The sequence below is a fragment of the Balaenoptera physalus genome, assembly GCF_965194825.1.
Source record: "Balaenoptera physalus genome assembly, chromosome: 2".
Lineage (NCBI taxonomy): Eukaryota > Metazoa > Chordata > Mammalia > Artiodactyla > Balaenopteridae > Balaenoptera > Balaenoptera physalus.
Window position 1 is genome coordinate 91,522,734 of NC_138883.1, and position 18,215 is coordinate 91,540,948.

The 18,215-nt window shown below is 39.1% G+C and overlaps 1 protein-coding gene across 4 annotated transcripts in view; it reads left to right on the top strand.

Moving 5' to 3' along the window:
• The window catches only part of SHC4 (SHC adaptor protein 4), a 143,506-nt gene extending 131,348 nt beyond the window's left edge, over window positions 1-12,158 (top strand). For all 4 annotated transcript variants that reach the window (XM_082453005.1, XM_082453006.1, XM_082453003.1 and 1 more), the window contains 2 exons: window positions 760-1,013; window positions 9,761-12,158. In XM_082453005.1, the coding sequence (XP_082309131.1) occupies window positions 760-1,013; window positions 9,761-9,916 (410 nt within the window). In that variant the 3' untranslated portion in view covers window positions 9,917-12,158. The remainder of the gene's footprint in view (window positions 1-759; window positions 1,014-9,760) is intronic.
• The last annotated feature ends 6,057 nt before the right edge of the window (window positions 12,159-18,215 follow it).

The following is an 18,215-nucleotide window of genomic DNA, read 5'->3' on the forward strand; positions in this document are numbered from 1 at the left end:
CATAATAATTGTTGTTACTATGAGTACCAATAATACTATAAAGGGCTACCTGGATGTACCTTCTCATCCCCAGTGCTCTCAACTCTGGATAACATTTATTCTGTAGAGCCATGGGGACTTGCCTCAGGCCATGCCTCCCTGATGATTAGCTTCTTCTACTTGATCAATTCTGCTTTGTCCAGGCAGGGGAATTACACAAACAACAAAGTGGTCGTTTACCAGGAATGCTGTAAGCTTCAGCACAGCTTTAAAGTTGATGGACAGAAGCATCTCTGAAGCACATTAGTAATTTGGTTTAAAAGAAAAAGCTAAATATTAAAAAGTGGGCATAGCCCAAAGTTACTGTAGGCATTTTCAAAGCATTTGAGAATGTTTTAGAAGTTATCTGTAGTCCAGGTACAGCATAAACCTCTTTCTCTTTAACATACAGCCCATGGGACATAAAGAGACTCTCTCTGCACTTATGAAAGCAGTTCTTATGGGTCAGTTCCATTTCTCATTTGAAAGGAAAACTCCTGCACCTGGGCAAGCCTTTCCTGGTAACAGAAGCCAAAGGCAATGTTTGGATCTACCATTAAATTAGAGACTGTTGGAAGTTCTAGAAACAAAAACCCCATTTGTTCCAGAAATAGCACTATTTAAAGAGTGCCTGGCACACAGTAGGTCCTCAAATTATATTTGGTGAGTGAATGAATGAATGAACGAAAGGATGGATGAAGAGGTAACTTGGTGGTGTCTCTCTTTGTATTTTGACTTCAGAGGCACCAGAAACTGTTCAGCCAGGTGCCACGGCCCAGCCTGCCAGCTCACATTCTTTGCCACACATTAAGCAGCAGCTGCGGAATGAGGACTGCTACCACGGCAAGCTGAGCAGGAAAGCAGCAGAGAGCCTCTTGGTAAAGGATGGGGACTTTTTGGTTCGAGAGAGTGCAACATCTCCTGGCCAATATGTGCTGAGTGGGCTACAGGGAGGCCAGGCAAAACATCTTCTCCTGGTGGATCCCGAAGGCAAGGTATTATTGACCCCCATTAGAGTTTCACAGGATCTTGTGATTCAGGTTACTCTGAATGATAGGTCTAAAGCCTGATACTGAAGAGTGTTTAAGGTTAAGGGTTTACTTTTTCTTGAACCCTCCAGCTAGAGCAGGAAGTGGTAAATAGAGGCTAATGGAGGGGTTTGAGTGGGAGCCACCCTAGAGGATCACTTAGAGGACAGCCTCTTTCTGCCCTTCTCAGTGCAATTCAGTGAGTTAAATGAATACCTCCTACATGGAAGTACAGGGATTCATAGTTAACTATTGATCAGTATCACATACAGAGTCCTTGCTCTCAGGGTGCTTATAATTTCATAAGACAGATGCTTAAATAATTAAGGATGAATAACATAAGAATGGTTCAACCAAAGCATTATGGTGTTTCTCAGGATAGAAGGGGGTGCTCCAGTTGAGGCAAACTGAAAAGGCTTCTTGCAGGGTCTGACATGTAAGAGGAACCTTGAAAGAGGGCAAAAATTTTAAAGGGAGACATTTGGAGCATAGGGAAGGACTCACAGGAGAAAACAGAGCAGTAGAATGGTATTAAATCAAATAAAAGAGGTATGGCTAGAGCAGAGGATACCTGTAGACAGAAATGATCCTGGACAAAAAACAATTATCAAAATAGTAATAGTAAGTTCTTCTCTATAAATAATTACTTTAAATGTAAATGGATTAAACTTCCCAAACAAAAGATGCAGAATAACTGGATGGAGAGCTAAATGGACAAGATCCAACTATATGTATGTTATTTATAGGAGGCTCATTTTAGATTTAAGGACACACATAGGCTGAAAGTGAAAGGATGGAAAAAGATATTGCATGCAAATAATAACCAAAAGAGAGCAGAGGTGGTCATTCTTTTATGACGCAAAATATTTATAAGAATATATATGATAGAATGTATCAAAAAGTAACATGGCAAAAAGGTTGCTTGCAAATTTGGATTGGGTGACAGTGTTTACCATTTTCCTAACTGGGAATGACAGTTGCTTTAAAAAGGTAATGGGGGGGGACCTTAAAGATGGCAGAGGAGTAAGACGTGGACATCACCTTCCTTCCCACAAATACATCAAAAATACATCTACATGTGGAACAACTCCTACAGAACACCTACTGAATGCTGGCAGAAGACCTCAGACTTCCCAAAAGCAAGAAACTCCCCATGTACCTGGGTAGGGCAAAAGAAAAAAGAAAAATCAGAGACAAAAGAATAGGGACGGGACCTGCACCTCTGGGAGGGAGCTGTGAAGGAGGAAAAGTTTCCACATACTAGGAAGCCCCTTCACTGGAGAAGACGGGGGGTGGGTCGGGGGGAAGCTTCGGAGCCATGGAGGAGAGCACAGCAACGGGTGTAGAGGGCAAAGCGGAGAGATTCCTGCACAGAGGATCCGTGCTGACCAGCACTCACCAGCCTGAGAGGCTTGTCTGCTCACTCGCTGGGGCAGGCGGGGGCTGGGAGCTGAGGCTCGGGCTTCGGAGGTCAGATCCCAGGGAGAGGACTGGGGTTGGCTGAGTGAACACAACCTGAAGGGGGCTAGTGTGCCACAGCTAGTCAGGACGGAGTCCAGGAAAAAGTCTGGAATGCCTAAGAGGCAAGAGACCATTGTTTTGGGGTTCGTGAGGAGAGGGGATTCAGAACACCGCCTAAACGAGCTCTGGAGATGGGCAGGAGACACGGCTATCAGCATGGACACCAGAGACGGCTCTGAAATGCTAAGGCTGCTGTTGCAGCCACCAAGAAGCCTGTGTGCAAGCACAGGTCACTATCCATACCTCCCCTCCTGGGAGCCTCTGCAGCCCGCCACTACCAGGGTCCCATGATCCATGGACAACTTCCCCAGGAGAACACATGGTGTGCCTCAGGCTTTTGCAATGTCATGCTGGCCTCTGCCGCCGCAGGCTCGCCCCGCATTCTGTACCCCTCCCTCCCCCAAGCCTGAGTGAGCCAGAGGCCCCTAATTAACCACTCCTTTAACTGCCTTCTGTCTGGGTGAAGAGCAGAAACCAGAGGGCGACCTACGTGAAGAGGCCGGGCCAAATCCACAGCTGAACCCAGGAGCTGTGCGAACAAAGAAGAGAAAGGGAAATCTCTCCCAGCAGCCTCAGGAGCAGCGGATTAAATCTCCACAATCAGCTTCATGTACCCTGCATCTGTGGAAAACCTGAATAGACAATGAATCATCCCAAAATTGAGGCGGTGGACTTTGGGAGCAACTGTAGACTTGGGGTTTGCTTTCTGCACCTAATTTGTTTCTGGTTTTATGTTTATCTTAGTTTGGTATTTAGAGCTTATTATCATTGGTAGATTTGTTTATTGATTTGGTGGGTCTCTTCCTTTTTTTTAAAATATATATATATATATATTTTTTTTTTTTTCCTTATTTTCTTTTTGTGAGTGTGAATGTTTATTCTTCTTTGTGTGATTTTGTCCATATAGGTTTTCTTTTACCATTTCTCCTAGGATTCTGTCTGTCCATTTTTTTTTTTTTTAGTGTAGTTTTTAGCACTTGTTATCATTGGTGGATTTGTTTATTAGTTTGGTTGCTCTCTTCTTTCTTTTTTTAAAATTTATTTTTATTTTTTTAATTACTTTTTAGTTTTTTTATTTTAATAATATTTATTTTTTATTTTAAAAATTTTATTTATTTTTTTCTTTTCTTTCTTTCTTTCTTTTTGCTCTCTTTTCTTCTCAGCCTTGTGGCTGACAGGGTCTTGGTGCTCTGGCCAGGTATCAAGCCTGAGCCTCTGAGGTGGGGGAGCCAAGTTCAGGACATTGGTCCACCAGAGACCTCCTGGCCCCACGTAATATCAATCGGCGAGAGCTCTCCCAGAGCTCTCCATCTCAAAGCTGAGACCCAGCTCCACTGAACGACCAGCAAGCTCCAGTGCTGGACACCACATGCCAAACAACTAGCAAGACAGGAACACAACTCCACCCATTAGCAGAGAGACGGCCTAAAATCATACTACATTCACAGACACCCCAAAACACACCACCGGACGCGGTCCTGCCCACCAGAAAGACAAGATCCAGCCTCATCCACCAGAACACAGGCACCAGTTTCCTCCACCAGGAAGCCTACACAACCCACTGAACCAGCCTTACCTACTGGGGGCAGACACCAAAAACGGGAACTACGACCCTGCAGCCTGCAAAAAGGAGACCCCAAACACAGTAACTTAAGCAAAATGAGAAGACAGAGAAATGCACAGCAGATGAAGGAGCAAGGTAAAAACCCACCAGACCAAACAAATGAAGAGGAAATAGGCAATCTACCTGAAAAAGAATTCAGAGTAATGATAGTAAAAGTAAAGATGATCCAAAATCTTGGGAATAGAATGGAGAAACTATAAGAAAGGTTAAACAAGAACTTAGAAGAACTAAAGAGCAAACAAACAATGATGAACAACACAATAAATGAAATTAATGATTCTCTAGAAGGAATCAATAGCAGAATAACTGAGGCAGATGAACAGATAAATGACCTGGAAGACAAAATAATGCAAATAACTACCGCAGAGCAGAATAAAGAAAAAAGAATGAAACGAATTGAGAACAGTCTCAGAGACCTCTGGGACAACATTAAATGCACCAACATTCGAATTATAGGGGTCCCAGAAGAAGAGAAAAAGAAAGGGACTAAGAAAATATTTGAAGAGATTATAGTTGAAAACTTCCCTAATATGGGAAAGGAAATAGTCAATCAAGTCCAGGAAGCACGGAGAGTCCCATACAGGATAAATCCAAGGAGAAACACGCCAAGACACATATTAATCAAACTATCAAAAATTAAATACAAAGAAAAAATATTAAAAGCAGCAAGGGAAAAACAACAAATAACATACAAGGGAATCCCCATAAGGTTAACAGCTGATCTTTCAGCAGAAACTCTGCAAGCCAGAAGGGAGTGGCAGGACATGTTTAAAGTGATGAAAGGGAAAAACCTACAACCAAGATTACTCTACCCAGCAAGGATCTCATTCAGATTCAGTGGAGAAATTAAAACCTTTACAGACAAGCAAAAGCTAAGAGAGTTCAGCACCACCAAACCAGCTTTACAACAGATGCTAAAGGAACTTCTCTAGGCAGGAAACACAAGAGAAGGAAAAGACCTACAATAACGAACCCAAAACAATTAAGAAAATGGTAATAGGAACATACATATTGATAATTACCTTAAATGTAAATGAATTAAATGCTCCAACCAAAAGACATAGACTGGCTGAATGGATACAAAAACAATACCTCTATATTTGCTGTCTACAAGAGACCCACTTCAGACCTAGGGACACATACAGACTGAAAGTGAGGGTATGGAAAAAGATATTCCATGCAAATGGAAATCATAAGAAAGCTGGAGTAGCATTTCTCCTATCAAACAAAATAGACTTTAAAATAAAGACTATTACAAGAGACAAAGAAGGGCACTACATAATGATCAAGGGATCAATTCAAGATAAAGATATAACAATTGTAAATATTTATGCACCCAACATAGGAGCACCTCAATACATAAGGCAAATGCTAACAGCCATAAAAGGGGAAATTGACAGTAACACAGTCATAGTAGGGGACTTTAACACCCCACTTTCACCAATGGGCAGTTCATCCAAAATGAAAATAAATAAGGAAACACAAGTTTTAAATGATATATTAAACAAGATGGACTTAATTGATATTTATAGGTCATTCCATCCAAAAACAACAGAATACGCTTTCTTCTCAAGTGCTCATGGAACATTCTCCAGGATAGATCATATCTTGGATCACAAATCAAGCCTTGGTAAATTTAAGAAAATTGAAACCGTATCAGGTATATTCTACGACCACAACGCTATGAGACTAGATATCAATTACAGGAAAAAAATCTGTAAAAAATGCAAACACATGGAGGCTAAACAATACGCTACTAAATAACCAAGAGATCACTGAAGAAATCAAAGAGGAAATCAAAAAATACCTAGAAATAAATGACAATGAAAACGCAATGACCCAAAACCTATGGGATGCAGCAGAAGCAGTTCTAAGAGGGAATTTTATAGCAATACAACCTGCCTCAAGGAAAAAGAAACATCTCAAGTAAACAACCTAATCTTACATCTAAAGTAATTAGAGAAAGAAGAACAAAAAACCCCCAAAGTTAGCAGAAGGAAAGAAATCATAAAGATCAGATCAGAAATAAATGAAAAAGAAATGAAGGAAATGATAGCAAAGATCAGTAAAACTAAAAGCTGGTTCTTTGAGAAGATAAGCAAAATGGATAAACCATTAGTCAGACTCATCAAGAAAAAAAGGAAGAACACTCAAATCAATAGAATTAGAAATGAAAAAGGAGAAGTAACAACTGACACTGGAGAAATACAAAGCATCATGAGAGATTACTACAAGCAACTCTATGCCAATAAAATGGACAACCTGGAAGAAATGGACAAATTCTTAGAAAAGCACAACTTTCTGAGACTGAACCAGGAAGAAATAGAAAATATAAACAGACCAGTCAGAAGCACTGAAATTGAGACTGTGATTAAAAACCTTCCAACAAACAAAAGCCCAGGACCAGATGGCTTCACAGGTGAATTCTATCAAACATTTAGAGAAGAGCTAACACCTATCCTTCTCAAACTCTTCCAAAACATAGCAGAGGGAGGAACACTCCCAAACGCCTTCTACGAGGCCACCATCACCCTTATACCAAAACCAGACAAAGATGTCACAGAAGAAGAAAACTACAGACCAATATCACTGATGAACATAGATGTAAAAATCCTCAACAAAATACTAGCAAACAGAATCCAACAGCACATTAAAAGGATCATACACCATGATCAAGTGGGGTTTATCCCAGGAATGCGAGGACTCTTCAGTATGCACAAATCAGTCAATGTGATAAACCATATTAACAAATTGAAGGATAAAAACCATATGATCATCTCAATAGATGCAGCAAAAGCTTTTGACAAAATTCAACCCCCATTTATGATACAAACCTTCCAGAGAGTAGGCACAGGGGGAACTTACCTCAACATAATAAAGGCATACGTGACAAACCGACAGCCAACATCATTCTTAATGGTGAAAAACTGAAACCATTTCCTCTAAGACCAGGAAGAAGACAAGGTTGCCCGCTCTCACCACTATTATTCAACAGAGTTTTGGAAGTTTTAGCCACAGCAATCAGAGAAGAAAAAGAAATAAAAGGAATCCAAATCAGAAAAAGGAGAAGTAAAACTGTCACTGTTTGCAGATGACATGATACTATACATAGAGAATCCTAAAGATGCTACCAGAAAACCACTAGACCTAATCAATGAATTAGGTAGAGTAGCAGCATACAAAATTAATGCACAGAAATCTCTTGCATCCCTATACACTAATGAGGAAAAATTTGGAAGAGAAATTAAGGAAACACTCCCATTTACCATTGCAACAAAAAGAGTAAAATACCTAGGAATAAACCTACCGAAGGAGACAAAATACCTGTATGCAGAAAAGTATAAGACACTGATGAAAGAAATTAAAGATTATACAAACAGATGGAGAGGTATACCATGTTCTTGGATTGGAAGAATCAACATTGTGAAAATGACTATACTACTGAAAGCAATCTATGGATTCACGGAAATCTCTGTCAAACTACCAATGGCATTTTTCACAGAACTAGAACAAAAAATTTCACAATTTGTATGGAAACACAAAAGACCCCGAATACCCAAAGCAATCTTGAGAAAGAAAAACGGAGCCTGAGGAATCAGGTTCCTTGACTTCAGACTATACTACAAAGTTACAGTAATCAAGACAGTATGGTACTGGCACAAAAACAGAAATATAGATCAATGGAAGAGGATAGAAAGCCCAGAGGTAAACCCACGCACATATGGTCACCTTATCTTTGATAAAGGAGGCAAGAATATACAATGGAGAAAAGACAGTCTCTTCAATAAGTGGTGCTGGGAAAACTGGACAGCTACATGTAAAAGAGTGAAATTAGAACACTCCCTAACACCATACACAAACATAAACTCAAAATGGATTAAAGACCTAAATGTAAGGCCAGACACTATAAAACTCTTAGAGGAACACATAGGCAGAACACTTTGTGACATAAATCACAGCAAGATTGTCTTTGACCCACCTCCTAGAGAAATGGAAATAAAAACAAAAATAAACAAATGGGACCTAATGAAACTTAAAAGCTTTTGCACAGCAAAGGAAACCATAAACAAGATGGAAAGACAACCCTCAGAATGGGAGAAAATATTTGCAAATGAAGCAATTGACAAAGGATAATCTCCAAAATATACAAGCAGCTCATGCAGCTGAATATCAAAAAAAACAAACAACCCACTCCAAAAATGGGCAGAAGACCTAAATAGACATTCTCCAAAGAAGATATACAGATTGCCAACAAACACATGTAAGGATGTTCAACATCACTAATCATTAGAGAAATGCAGATCAAAACTACAATGAGATATCACCTCACACTGGTCAGAATGGCCATCATCAAAAAATCTACAAACAATAAATGCTGGAGATGGTGTGGAGAAAAGGGAACCCTCTTGCACTATTGGTGGGAATGTAAATTGATACAGCCACTATGGAGAAGAGTATGGAGGCCTTAAAAACCTAAAAATAGAACTACCATACGACCCAGCAATTCTACTACTGGGCATATACCCTGAGAAAACCATAGTTCAAAAAGAGTCATGTACCACAATATTCATTGGAGCTCTATTTACAATAGCCAGGACATGGAAGCAATCTAAGTGTGCATCGACAGATGAATGGATAAGAGAAAGAAGATGTGACAGATATATACAACGGAATATTACTGAGCCATAAAAAGAAACGAAATTGAGTTATTTGTAGTGAGGTAGATGGACCTAGAGACTGTCATACAGAGTGAAGTAAGTCAGAAAGAGAAAAACAAATACCATATGATAGCACATATATATGGAATCTAAAAAAAAAAAAAATGTTTCCGAAGAACCTTGGACAGGAATAAAGATGCAGACGTAGAGAATGGACTTGAGGACATGGGGAGGGGGAAGGGTAAGCTGGGATGAAGTGAGAGAGTGGCATGGACATATATACACTACCAAATGTAAAATAGCTATTGAGAAGCAGGTGCATAGCACGGGGAGATCAGCTCGGTGCTTTGTGTCCACCTAGAGGGGTGGGATAGGGAGGGTGGCAGGGAGATGCAAGAGGAGGGGATATTGGGATATACGTGTATATATAGCTGATTCACTTTGTTATAAAGCAGAAACTAACACACCATTGTAAAGCAATTATACTCCAATAAAAGGTAATTGGGGGGACTTTCCTGGTGGTCCAGTGGTTAAGACTTTGCCTTCCAATGCAGGCGGGTGTGGGTTCGATCCCTGGTCAGAGAGCTAAGATTCCACATGCCTCGGGGCCAAAAAAAAAAAAAAAAAACCAGAAATATAAAACAGAAGCAATATTGTAACAAATTCAATAAAGACTTTAAAAATGGTCCGCATCAAACAAAAAAATCTTAAAAAAAATAAATTAAAAAAAAAGGTAATTGGGAATGAGAAAATTGTTTACTAAGGGATCCAGAATTGAAAAGTACCCTTACTTTTCTTTATTCAGCAGTTACCTCATTCAAGGATATGTCTGTTTTTACCCTATGATTGTTTATGCCTTTCAGGAGAACCATTATCATTTAACCTAAATACATTTGTATTTCCTTTTCAAGGTGAGGACCAAGGATCATGTATTTGATAATGTTGGCCACCTTATCAGATACCACATGGATAATAGTTTGCCAATCATCTCTTCTGGAAGCGAAGTAAGCCTTAAACAACCAGTGAGAAAAGATAATAATCCAGTACTTTTGCATTCCAACAAATGACAGTATGGAAGTGCCATCACACTGATACTTCAGGAAAGTCCATTTTGTATTAGGACACAAAGATAATTCACACTTGGTTTCTAGATAAATTAGAGCACAAACTGTGAAGTGTATCTTTCTGAGACCATCATGGACTAGGTCCTTTATAAAACAAAGAACTAACAAAAATTGATCTTCAGAAAGTGAAAATCAGAAAAGGGGAAGAGGATGGGTCCCTTTGAAAAGAAAGTATACATATGCACGGATGTCACTTTTTAAGGCCATATTGCATTGATAACAAGCTAAAAAAAGCACAATTAAAATTTCACGTGCTGAAGACAACTTGAATGAACTGCTGGGGCAGTGGTATGTGCCTTTCAACTTGATAATTTGGGGACATTTTCATATTGGGGAGATTAGTTCTAAATGTCTTCATATTCTATAACTATAGAACCATTTGCCAAAAAAGTTTTTCCTTGTTATAAAAATAAGAAGCCATTTGCTTAATAGTTATTGACTTTATTACATTTTCTGTTTGGTAACACTTTCACCTCAGTGTTAAAATAAATTTGACATTGAATTTGGACTCTGTCTATACCAGTGGAATCAAATCAAGGGCCGCTGAAAGCAATGGTCAGTTTCATTGGCCTGTCCCATTTGCTGTTTAAAGGGTTGGAGCCCAGATTCTTCGGCCTAGTATTTCTCAGTCTTTGCTATTTGGACTGTTTGTATGCAACATATGACAAACTAAAGAAGCCAAATCTATGTCATTTCTGATTTCATCATATTTCTCCCTCCTTCCCTCTCCCCCTCATCCTTCCTCCCCAAAAAAGAGCTCATGAGTGCATGGATTTAAAAGATGGCAAACAAACCAGTGTTCTTCATGTTCAATCTCCAAATTGGTTCCATTCTTATTTAAAGCACCGAATTTATTTTAAAGTATGGGGAAATATCCCCTTGATTGGTGGTGACTCATAGGCCCTCATCTACATGTATCCTTAGCACCTTTTCTAGATATGATCAGACAAAATGTACCAGGGAGAAAACACTGAATGAAACAATTGGAAAGGTTTGACACATGCAGGCACACTTGGTAAACCAATGATGTAATGAAGCGTTGTGTAGGGAAAAGCGCTTTACTGGGTCTCAGTGTGACCTTGAGCAACTTGCTGAACCTGTCTGGACTCCAGTTTCCTTGTCTATAAAATGAGGGAGCTGGGCTAGGTGAATTCATAGGTCCATTTCAGCCCTAACATAATTTATAAAAGGCAAATTTTTCATTTATTAGGGGTCAGTGTTGATAACCAGTCTGTATAATTAAGCTGGAAACTGCAGCTTTTTCCTTTAGTCTGTGTCTGTACTCATTGAGATCATCATTCAGATAGCAGAGATCTGGAGCCTTTCAGTCAAAAACATTGAAACTTTGGAAAAACATAAGTGATGGTAGTAGAAGTAGATTTGGTTATTTTGAGTGGCAGAAAACAGCTTCAGTCTCAGCCCTCTACCTGCCTCTACCTACAGAGATATGGCCATTATTTTAGAGTTTTTTTTGTTTTGTTTTTGTTTTTTTATCTTGAGTTATCTGGACAATTGCCTTAATTCCACTTCACTTTGGATGTGTAGATACAACTTAATCTTTGTAATTGTGAAATGTTTGCTAAGTTTTAAGTAAAATATGAGAAACTTCTTTCGCATAGAAATCATCAGAAACCAAGCACACTGAACTCTTAATATTTTTATGTGAAGGTTTATGCTTTTATTTTACTTTTACTGCCATTGGCTTCTTAGATAGGTTTGTTTCCTTTTATACAACTAGGAAGCAATGTATTTTTCCTCAATTTTGCATACACCGTAGTTCTTGATTATTTGTCCTCGTAAAGGGGATGAGCATGGGTATAAATCAGCGAAGTTTATGGGTGATCTAATTATCTTAACAGAGGCAGAGCAGGGCTGTGGTCTCATTCTGGTTGAGCAGAGTGATAACTGGGTGGCCAGAAGAAGTTCTTGATAGAAGCTGATGCAAAGAGTATAGCTGACACATAGATGGTCAGTGTTGACTGTAACGGTGTGGTAGTTGGACGAGCAAACGCCACACTTGCAACAACGGGCACAGTTAAAGGGAAACAACAAAAGAAGTGTTTGCCTGCATGCTCTTTTAATGTCACATCCTTATCTTCATCTGTCTTAAGGTGGAAATCCATTTGCGTATAAATACCTGTAAACAACTTTAAAAAAATAATAAATGATTATTGCTTTGTGACAACTGACAGTATATGTCTGATGTTTGGGATTTGGAAAATGTGTTGTTTGTAGGATGCATCAGGGTCCTGACAGGAAACAGATGGCTCACTTAAATTGGGTGACTAGAGGAGAGTTTGATAAAGGGACTATTGACAAAGGTGTGGGCGAAGTATGGGGAAGCCACAAGGGAGAATGCAGTGCTCTTCAGCCAGTGAAGGAGTAGGGGAGGGAATAGTAACAGAATCTGGAGAGAGAGCTCTGTGAAAGGGCTGCCTTTTAGGAGCTGTGGCCTACAGAGGAGGCACTTAACCAGCCCTGGGGACTCCACTGGGAGGAGGCTAAGGGGCATTATACTCAGACGACGAAGGATAGCCTTTCAGCAAATGATGCTGGAGCAACGGTACATCTGTAGGCAAAAGAATGAACCTCACACTTTATGTAAACATTAGCTCAAATGGATTTTGGACTTAAATGTGAAGTGTAAAACTGTGATAACTTTTAGGAAAGAAAAACATAGAGGAAAGTCTTCAGGATATAAGGCAAGGCAAAGAGTCCTTAGACATGATCTGTTAAAGGAAAAACTGGTATGTTGTACTTCATCAAAAGTACACATTTTTGGGAATTCCTGGTGGTCCAGTGGTTAGGACTTTGCACTCTCACTGCTGAGGGCCTGGGTTCAATCCCTGGTCAGGGAACAAGCCAAAAAAAAAAAGAGAGAGAGAGAGAGAAAAAAAAAAAAATACAAATTTTTGCTCTGTGAAAGCTCTGATAAGAGGATGAAGGACAAGCTGTGGACTGGGAGGAAATATTTGCAAACCAAATGTCTAGAATAAATAAAAAGCTCTTAAAACTCAACATAAAAACTCTAATTAGAAAATGGGCAAAAAACATGCATAGACATTTCACTGAAGGTATACAGATGGCAAAAAGCAGGTGAAAATATATTCAACATCATTAGGCAGTAGGGAAATGCAAACTGAAATCACAGTGAGATATTACTGCACACATAACAGAACGCGTAAATGAAAAATAACGACAACACTAAATGTTGGCTAGGATGAGAAGAAAGTAGATCACACATATATTCCTGGGGAGAATGTAAAATAGTGCAGCCAGTCCAGAAAGCAGTTTGGTAGTTTATTAAAAAAGTAAACATGCAACTTACATTCAACCCAACAATTGTATTCTTGTGCATTGATCACAGAGAAATAAAAACTTAACGTTCACACAAAAACTTGTACAGGAGTGTTTATAGTAGCACTGTTTGTAATGACCTAAAACTGGAAAAGTCTCCAATGTTCCTTCGGTGTGTGAATGTTATACAAACTGTGGTACATCCGTACCATGGAATACTACTCAGCAGTAAAAATGAATGAGATGATGAGATGCTGATACAACCACTTAGATGATCTTCAGAGAATTATGCAGAGCAAAAACAAGCTAATCCCAAAAGTTTTATGTACCATAAAACTACATTTATGTAACATTCTTGAAATGTTGTTTCTATAAAATTATTGAAATGGAGAACAGATTAAGGAAGGAGTCAGTAGGAGAGAGGGAAGTGAGTACAGTTGTAAAAGAACAACATTAGGGATCCTTGTGTGATTGAATTGCTTTGAATCTTGACTGTATCAATGTGGATATCTTGGTTGTGTTATTGTACTACAGTTTTGTGAGGTGTTATCATTGGTGGAAGCTGGATAAAGCTTACAGGAGATGTCCCTGTATTATTTCTTGCAATCACATGTGAATCTACAATTTTCTCAAAATTAAAAGTTTAATTTAAAAAAAAGTTGGGGGGTAAAAGTTAGATATGGCAAGAGATTTTTAAGAAGATTGCCACTTTAACCCTTGGCAGATTCACTGAATATACTAAATCCACAGAACATGGTGGTTGGTTCATCTTCATAGTCCTAGGTCCCATCGTTCTCGGACTGGGAGGGGTCATTTGACTGAGCTGCATGAGACCACCTCCATTACCTACTCAAATGTAAGTGTTTGATGTCATCTCCAAAGATACATTGATAAGATCAAAGGATGGCAAACATAGACGGTCAGCTCCGTCCAGACCCCCTCAGATCCGTTGAGCCATTTCTGTGTGTTTTGCTCCTAACTGCCTGTACAGGTGACTGTTGATTCTAAGGACAACCTCAGGCTAGGGGAGCTGCTTTGGGTTACCAAGAGCCAGAAGTGCCCATGGACTTCCTCTTCCCCTTCCCTGGTGCAGGAGCAGGAAGGCTCAGCCAATTGCCCCATTCTGATTACACTCCAGAGCTCCCTGTAGGGTCAGGTTGGGGCCAGCACTTCTCCTGAAAACATATCCCTGCCTGGCTTCTTCCCCTTCCCTGTCCAGCTTCCTCACTCCCTAATAGCTTTCTCAGGGAAGCCCTTCCTTAGTAAATCATTTGCACTCAAATTTTCATCCCAAAGTTCACTTCTGGGAACCTGACCAAAGATAGAAGAATATCAAATAACTTTAAACGTGTATTCCATTACTGGACAATAATATCTAAGTGTTCAAATACACTAACATTTTAAATAAATCCTATAATTTCTTATAAATGGTATCATTATGTTGTATTTTGTTAATATCCATTGAACATGTTATGTAAGCATATAAAGTACACACCAATTTTATAATCTTGTCTTGGTACTTCTTTCTTTCCTTTTTAATCTACTGTTTCAAGAAGCAGAAGCGGAGTGTGGCATCTGGGAGGGTCTGCATTCCACGTTCAAATATAATTTTTGCACCTTTGGATCTTTATCAAATGGTCATCATCACTTTTCTAATAGCTTTTACTGGTTTTCTGATTAAAAACCTTGATGCTGTGGAAACTCCTAAGCATTAAATCCAGGCAATTGGCTCTCACACTTTTGGCCGAAGAGCATTGAAGAGGCAAAAGGCTATTGTCCCACATACCTTTCATCCCCCAACCCCTTCTTTGTCTTGTCGTGAAAAATATGACACAGTGACAATAAAGAACTAGAGAGGAACAACAAGAATTGTTTACTCACTTTTAGGGGAGGAATATTATACTGTTCCTATGATTTTATATTCCAAAATACTGCCCTATACATTTTTCAAAAAATGAGTAATTTTATCACTTGCCTTGATAATATATTGTTAGTTATTTAAATAGAATAAGTTAATAGCCAACACATTTCAATAAAGCATAAGCAAATTTCAGAGGAATTGTAAATTGACTTTAGTAATAGATTACTAGTGACAAAAATTGAACCTCAACTTGGATATTAAAGTCAAGTTATAGGAAAAGTGTAAATTAATATATTAAAGCAGTTAACACTACGTGCAGTTAGGTTAACCAAACTCACAACAAACTTAATTGATATCAGTGGTGCCAAGCAAAGCTAGTTTATAATTAAGAAGCAGGAATAACAGCTCTTAAAAACCATGACTTCCTGGGAATGGTGCTATTAACATCCCTCTCCCAAAAGTGGGAATTTCAATTATCTTCAAGTGTGCATGAGCAGGAACTTTACAATGTTGCACGTAGAAATGATGAATAATCCTTCTTGGTAAACTTAAATAATGTGCTAATTTTAATTTACAAACTCTAAACATTAGTAGCCCCTAACATCTTACTTGGTAAATTCCTATTAGGTAAACCTTAGCTGTATGTAAAAATAAAAACCTATAAAATTGCAAGTTATTTTCCCATGATAACTGGAGAAACGACTTGTGTGTTTGTGTCATGTAATGACCCATCAGGAATATCCTTAAGGTCCATCAGTGGGCCATGGATCATGTTTGGAGAATCACTGGTCTAGACTTTTCAAATATCATCTGTCACAAATGCATCTTAGTCATAAACATTTGGTTGCGAAGAACGGGAACCCACCTGTATCAATTTCCTAGGGCTGCCTCAACAAAGTACCACAAACTAGCTTAAAACAGCAGAATTTTATTCTCTCACAGTTCTGGAGGCTAGAAGTCTGAAAATAACGAGTTGATAGGACCATGCTTCCTCAGAATACTCTAGGGAAGAATCCCTTGCCAGTTTCTGGTGACCCTGGATGTTCCTTGGCTTGTAGCAATGTAACTCCAGTTTGTTCCTCTGTCTCCACGTGGCTGTCTTCTCCTTGCGTGTCTTTCTGTGTCCTTTCCTCTTCTTTTAAGGACACCAGTCATTAGATTTAGGGCCCATCCTCATCCAATATGACCTCATATTAACTAATTACATTCGCAAAGACTCTATTTCCAAATAAAGTCACATTCTGAGTTCTGGGTGGACATGAAATTTGCCGGAACGCTATTCAACCCTTACAAGCTTACTCAAGTAAAAAGATGTTTTAAAGTTCAGATTATCACAGAACCAAGGAAAAGATGAACTGTCAGGCTTCATAAAGCACAGGAACCAGGCAGATCCATGGCTCTGAGTGGCAGAAGTTCATGATCGTCAGTCTATGTTCCACCATATACATGACACAGCTATGGAAGGAGCATATTTCCCATAAAATACAGAAAATGTAATAAAAATCTGCTTCTGTAGGGTTACCACTTGACCCAGTTTCATGGAGTCATTTCTGTTATCTGGGAAGAGAATATGATTGGCTCAGCTTGGGTCTGGTGCTCACCTTTGACCCAATCAGGTATGGCCAGGTCTTGGAGTGGTGGGGAGGTGATGGTGGTGAGGTCATAGTGGCTGAGGGCAGGTGTAGATTCTGTGATAAGTAGCTTAATCAGGGAAGGCATTTTGACCCACATGTCAATATTAAACAAGCCCCTAGAACAGTGCTTGGTACAAAGTAGATGCTCAAAAAATACTATTGAATATGCAACAAATAATGGTTTGATATTCCTCAAATAACACTGTTAAATAATAGTGTTTCTGCATTTTTAAAGCTCTTTCACACAATCTTATTTCATCCTTTTTACAGTCCTGCAAAGCAGTTATTATCACTACTATTTTCAAATAAGACTTTCCTCCACAGAAGGATTAAATAAATTGTGGACAAAAGCTAGTAGGTAGGAGAGGTGGAACTTGAACTCAGATCTTCTTTAAGTTCAGTGCTTTTTTGAGGATAGCACTCCTTATTACAGGATGGCATTGCTTTGACCTGATAGCTCTGACACCAAAGAGAAGGTAGGAAAAGGAAGAAATGAGGGCTTAGCTGCACCTTTATAAATGATCTGAATGGGAGGGACCACATCTCAACAACAGGCATTTCCCCTTGAAATGTAAATGAGTCTGGTAGAGATAGCCCCTCCCAGCTCACAGATGTGTCAAATATGCAGGACCCATTGACCCAACATTCTACAGATAATCTTTCCAGCATTCAACGTCTTTGGCAGTTTTTTTCTGTTTTTCCGCATTTGTCTTTATTACCCCAGGATGCCTCTGTGTGCTTGTGTTTCTCTGGATGTAAGTTCATTCCTTGTGCATTACCATACCTTACCTCTGTAGCATGCCTTTCCCATCCCTCCAGGCATCAAGCTCTTCTATTGGCTATCTTGTCCCAGCCTACTTCTCCAATCTTACCTCTAAATACAAGAATCCTTTACTTTTGCTCATCTGCCCTTCATATTGCAATCACTCTTGCTAATCAACCTGCCTGTTGACTCTTCCTCTTCTTCCAGGAACTTTCCCTGAGAGATCCTTCCTAACGTGTTCACTTTTCCCCAGAATTATTACTATCTACTCATATTGCATGTAGTAAACTACTTTTTTTGTGTGTTATCATTTCTCTTTTTATGTAAGCATCTTCACCTCAGAGTGTGGGTGCCTCGCTGGCAGGGGTCCTGCCTCTCACTTTATATATCAAGCACCTAGACCAGGAATTAAACACGATAGGCAGTCAAGAAAATTTCATTGATTATAATATGTCCACAACTCCACTCAAATCCATTTTTGAAAAAGCTAAGGGGCTCTGATTTATTTTTTATTTTGAGTTATTCTATTTTTTTGTGACTTAGGTGCTTAAGTCTCATATTTTATATATAGTGATGAGCTCTGGATTTAGAGATAAAGGAGCTGGGTTCAAAATTCTGTCTCTGTCTCACATTAACCGTGTAACCTTGGACACTTCATTATTATTATTATTATTATTATTTTTTTTT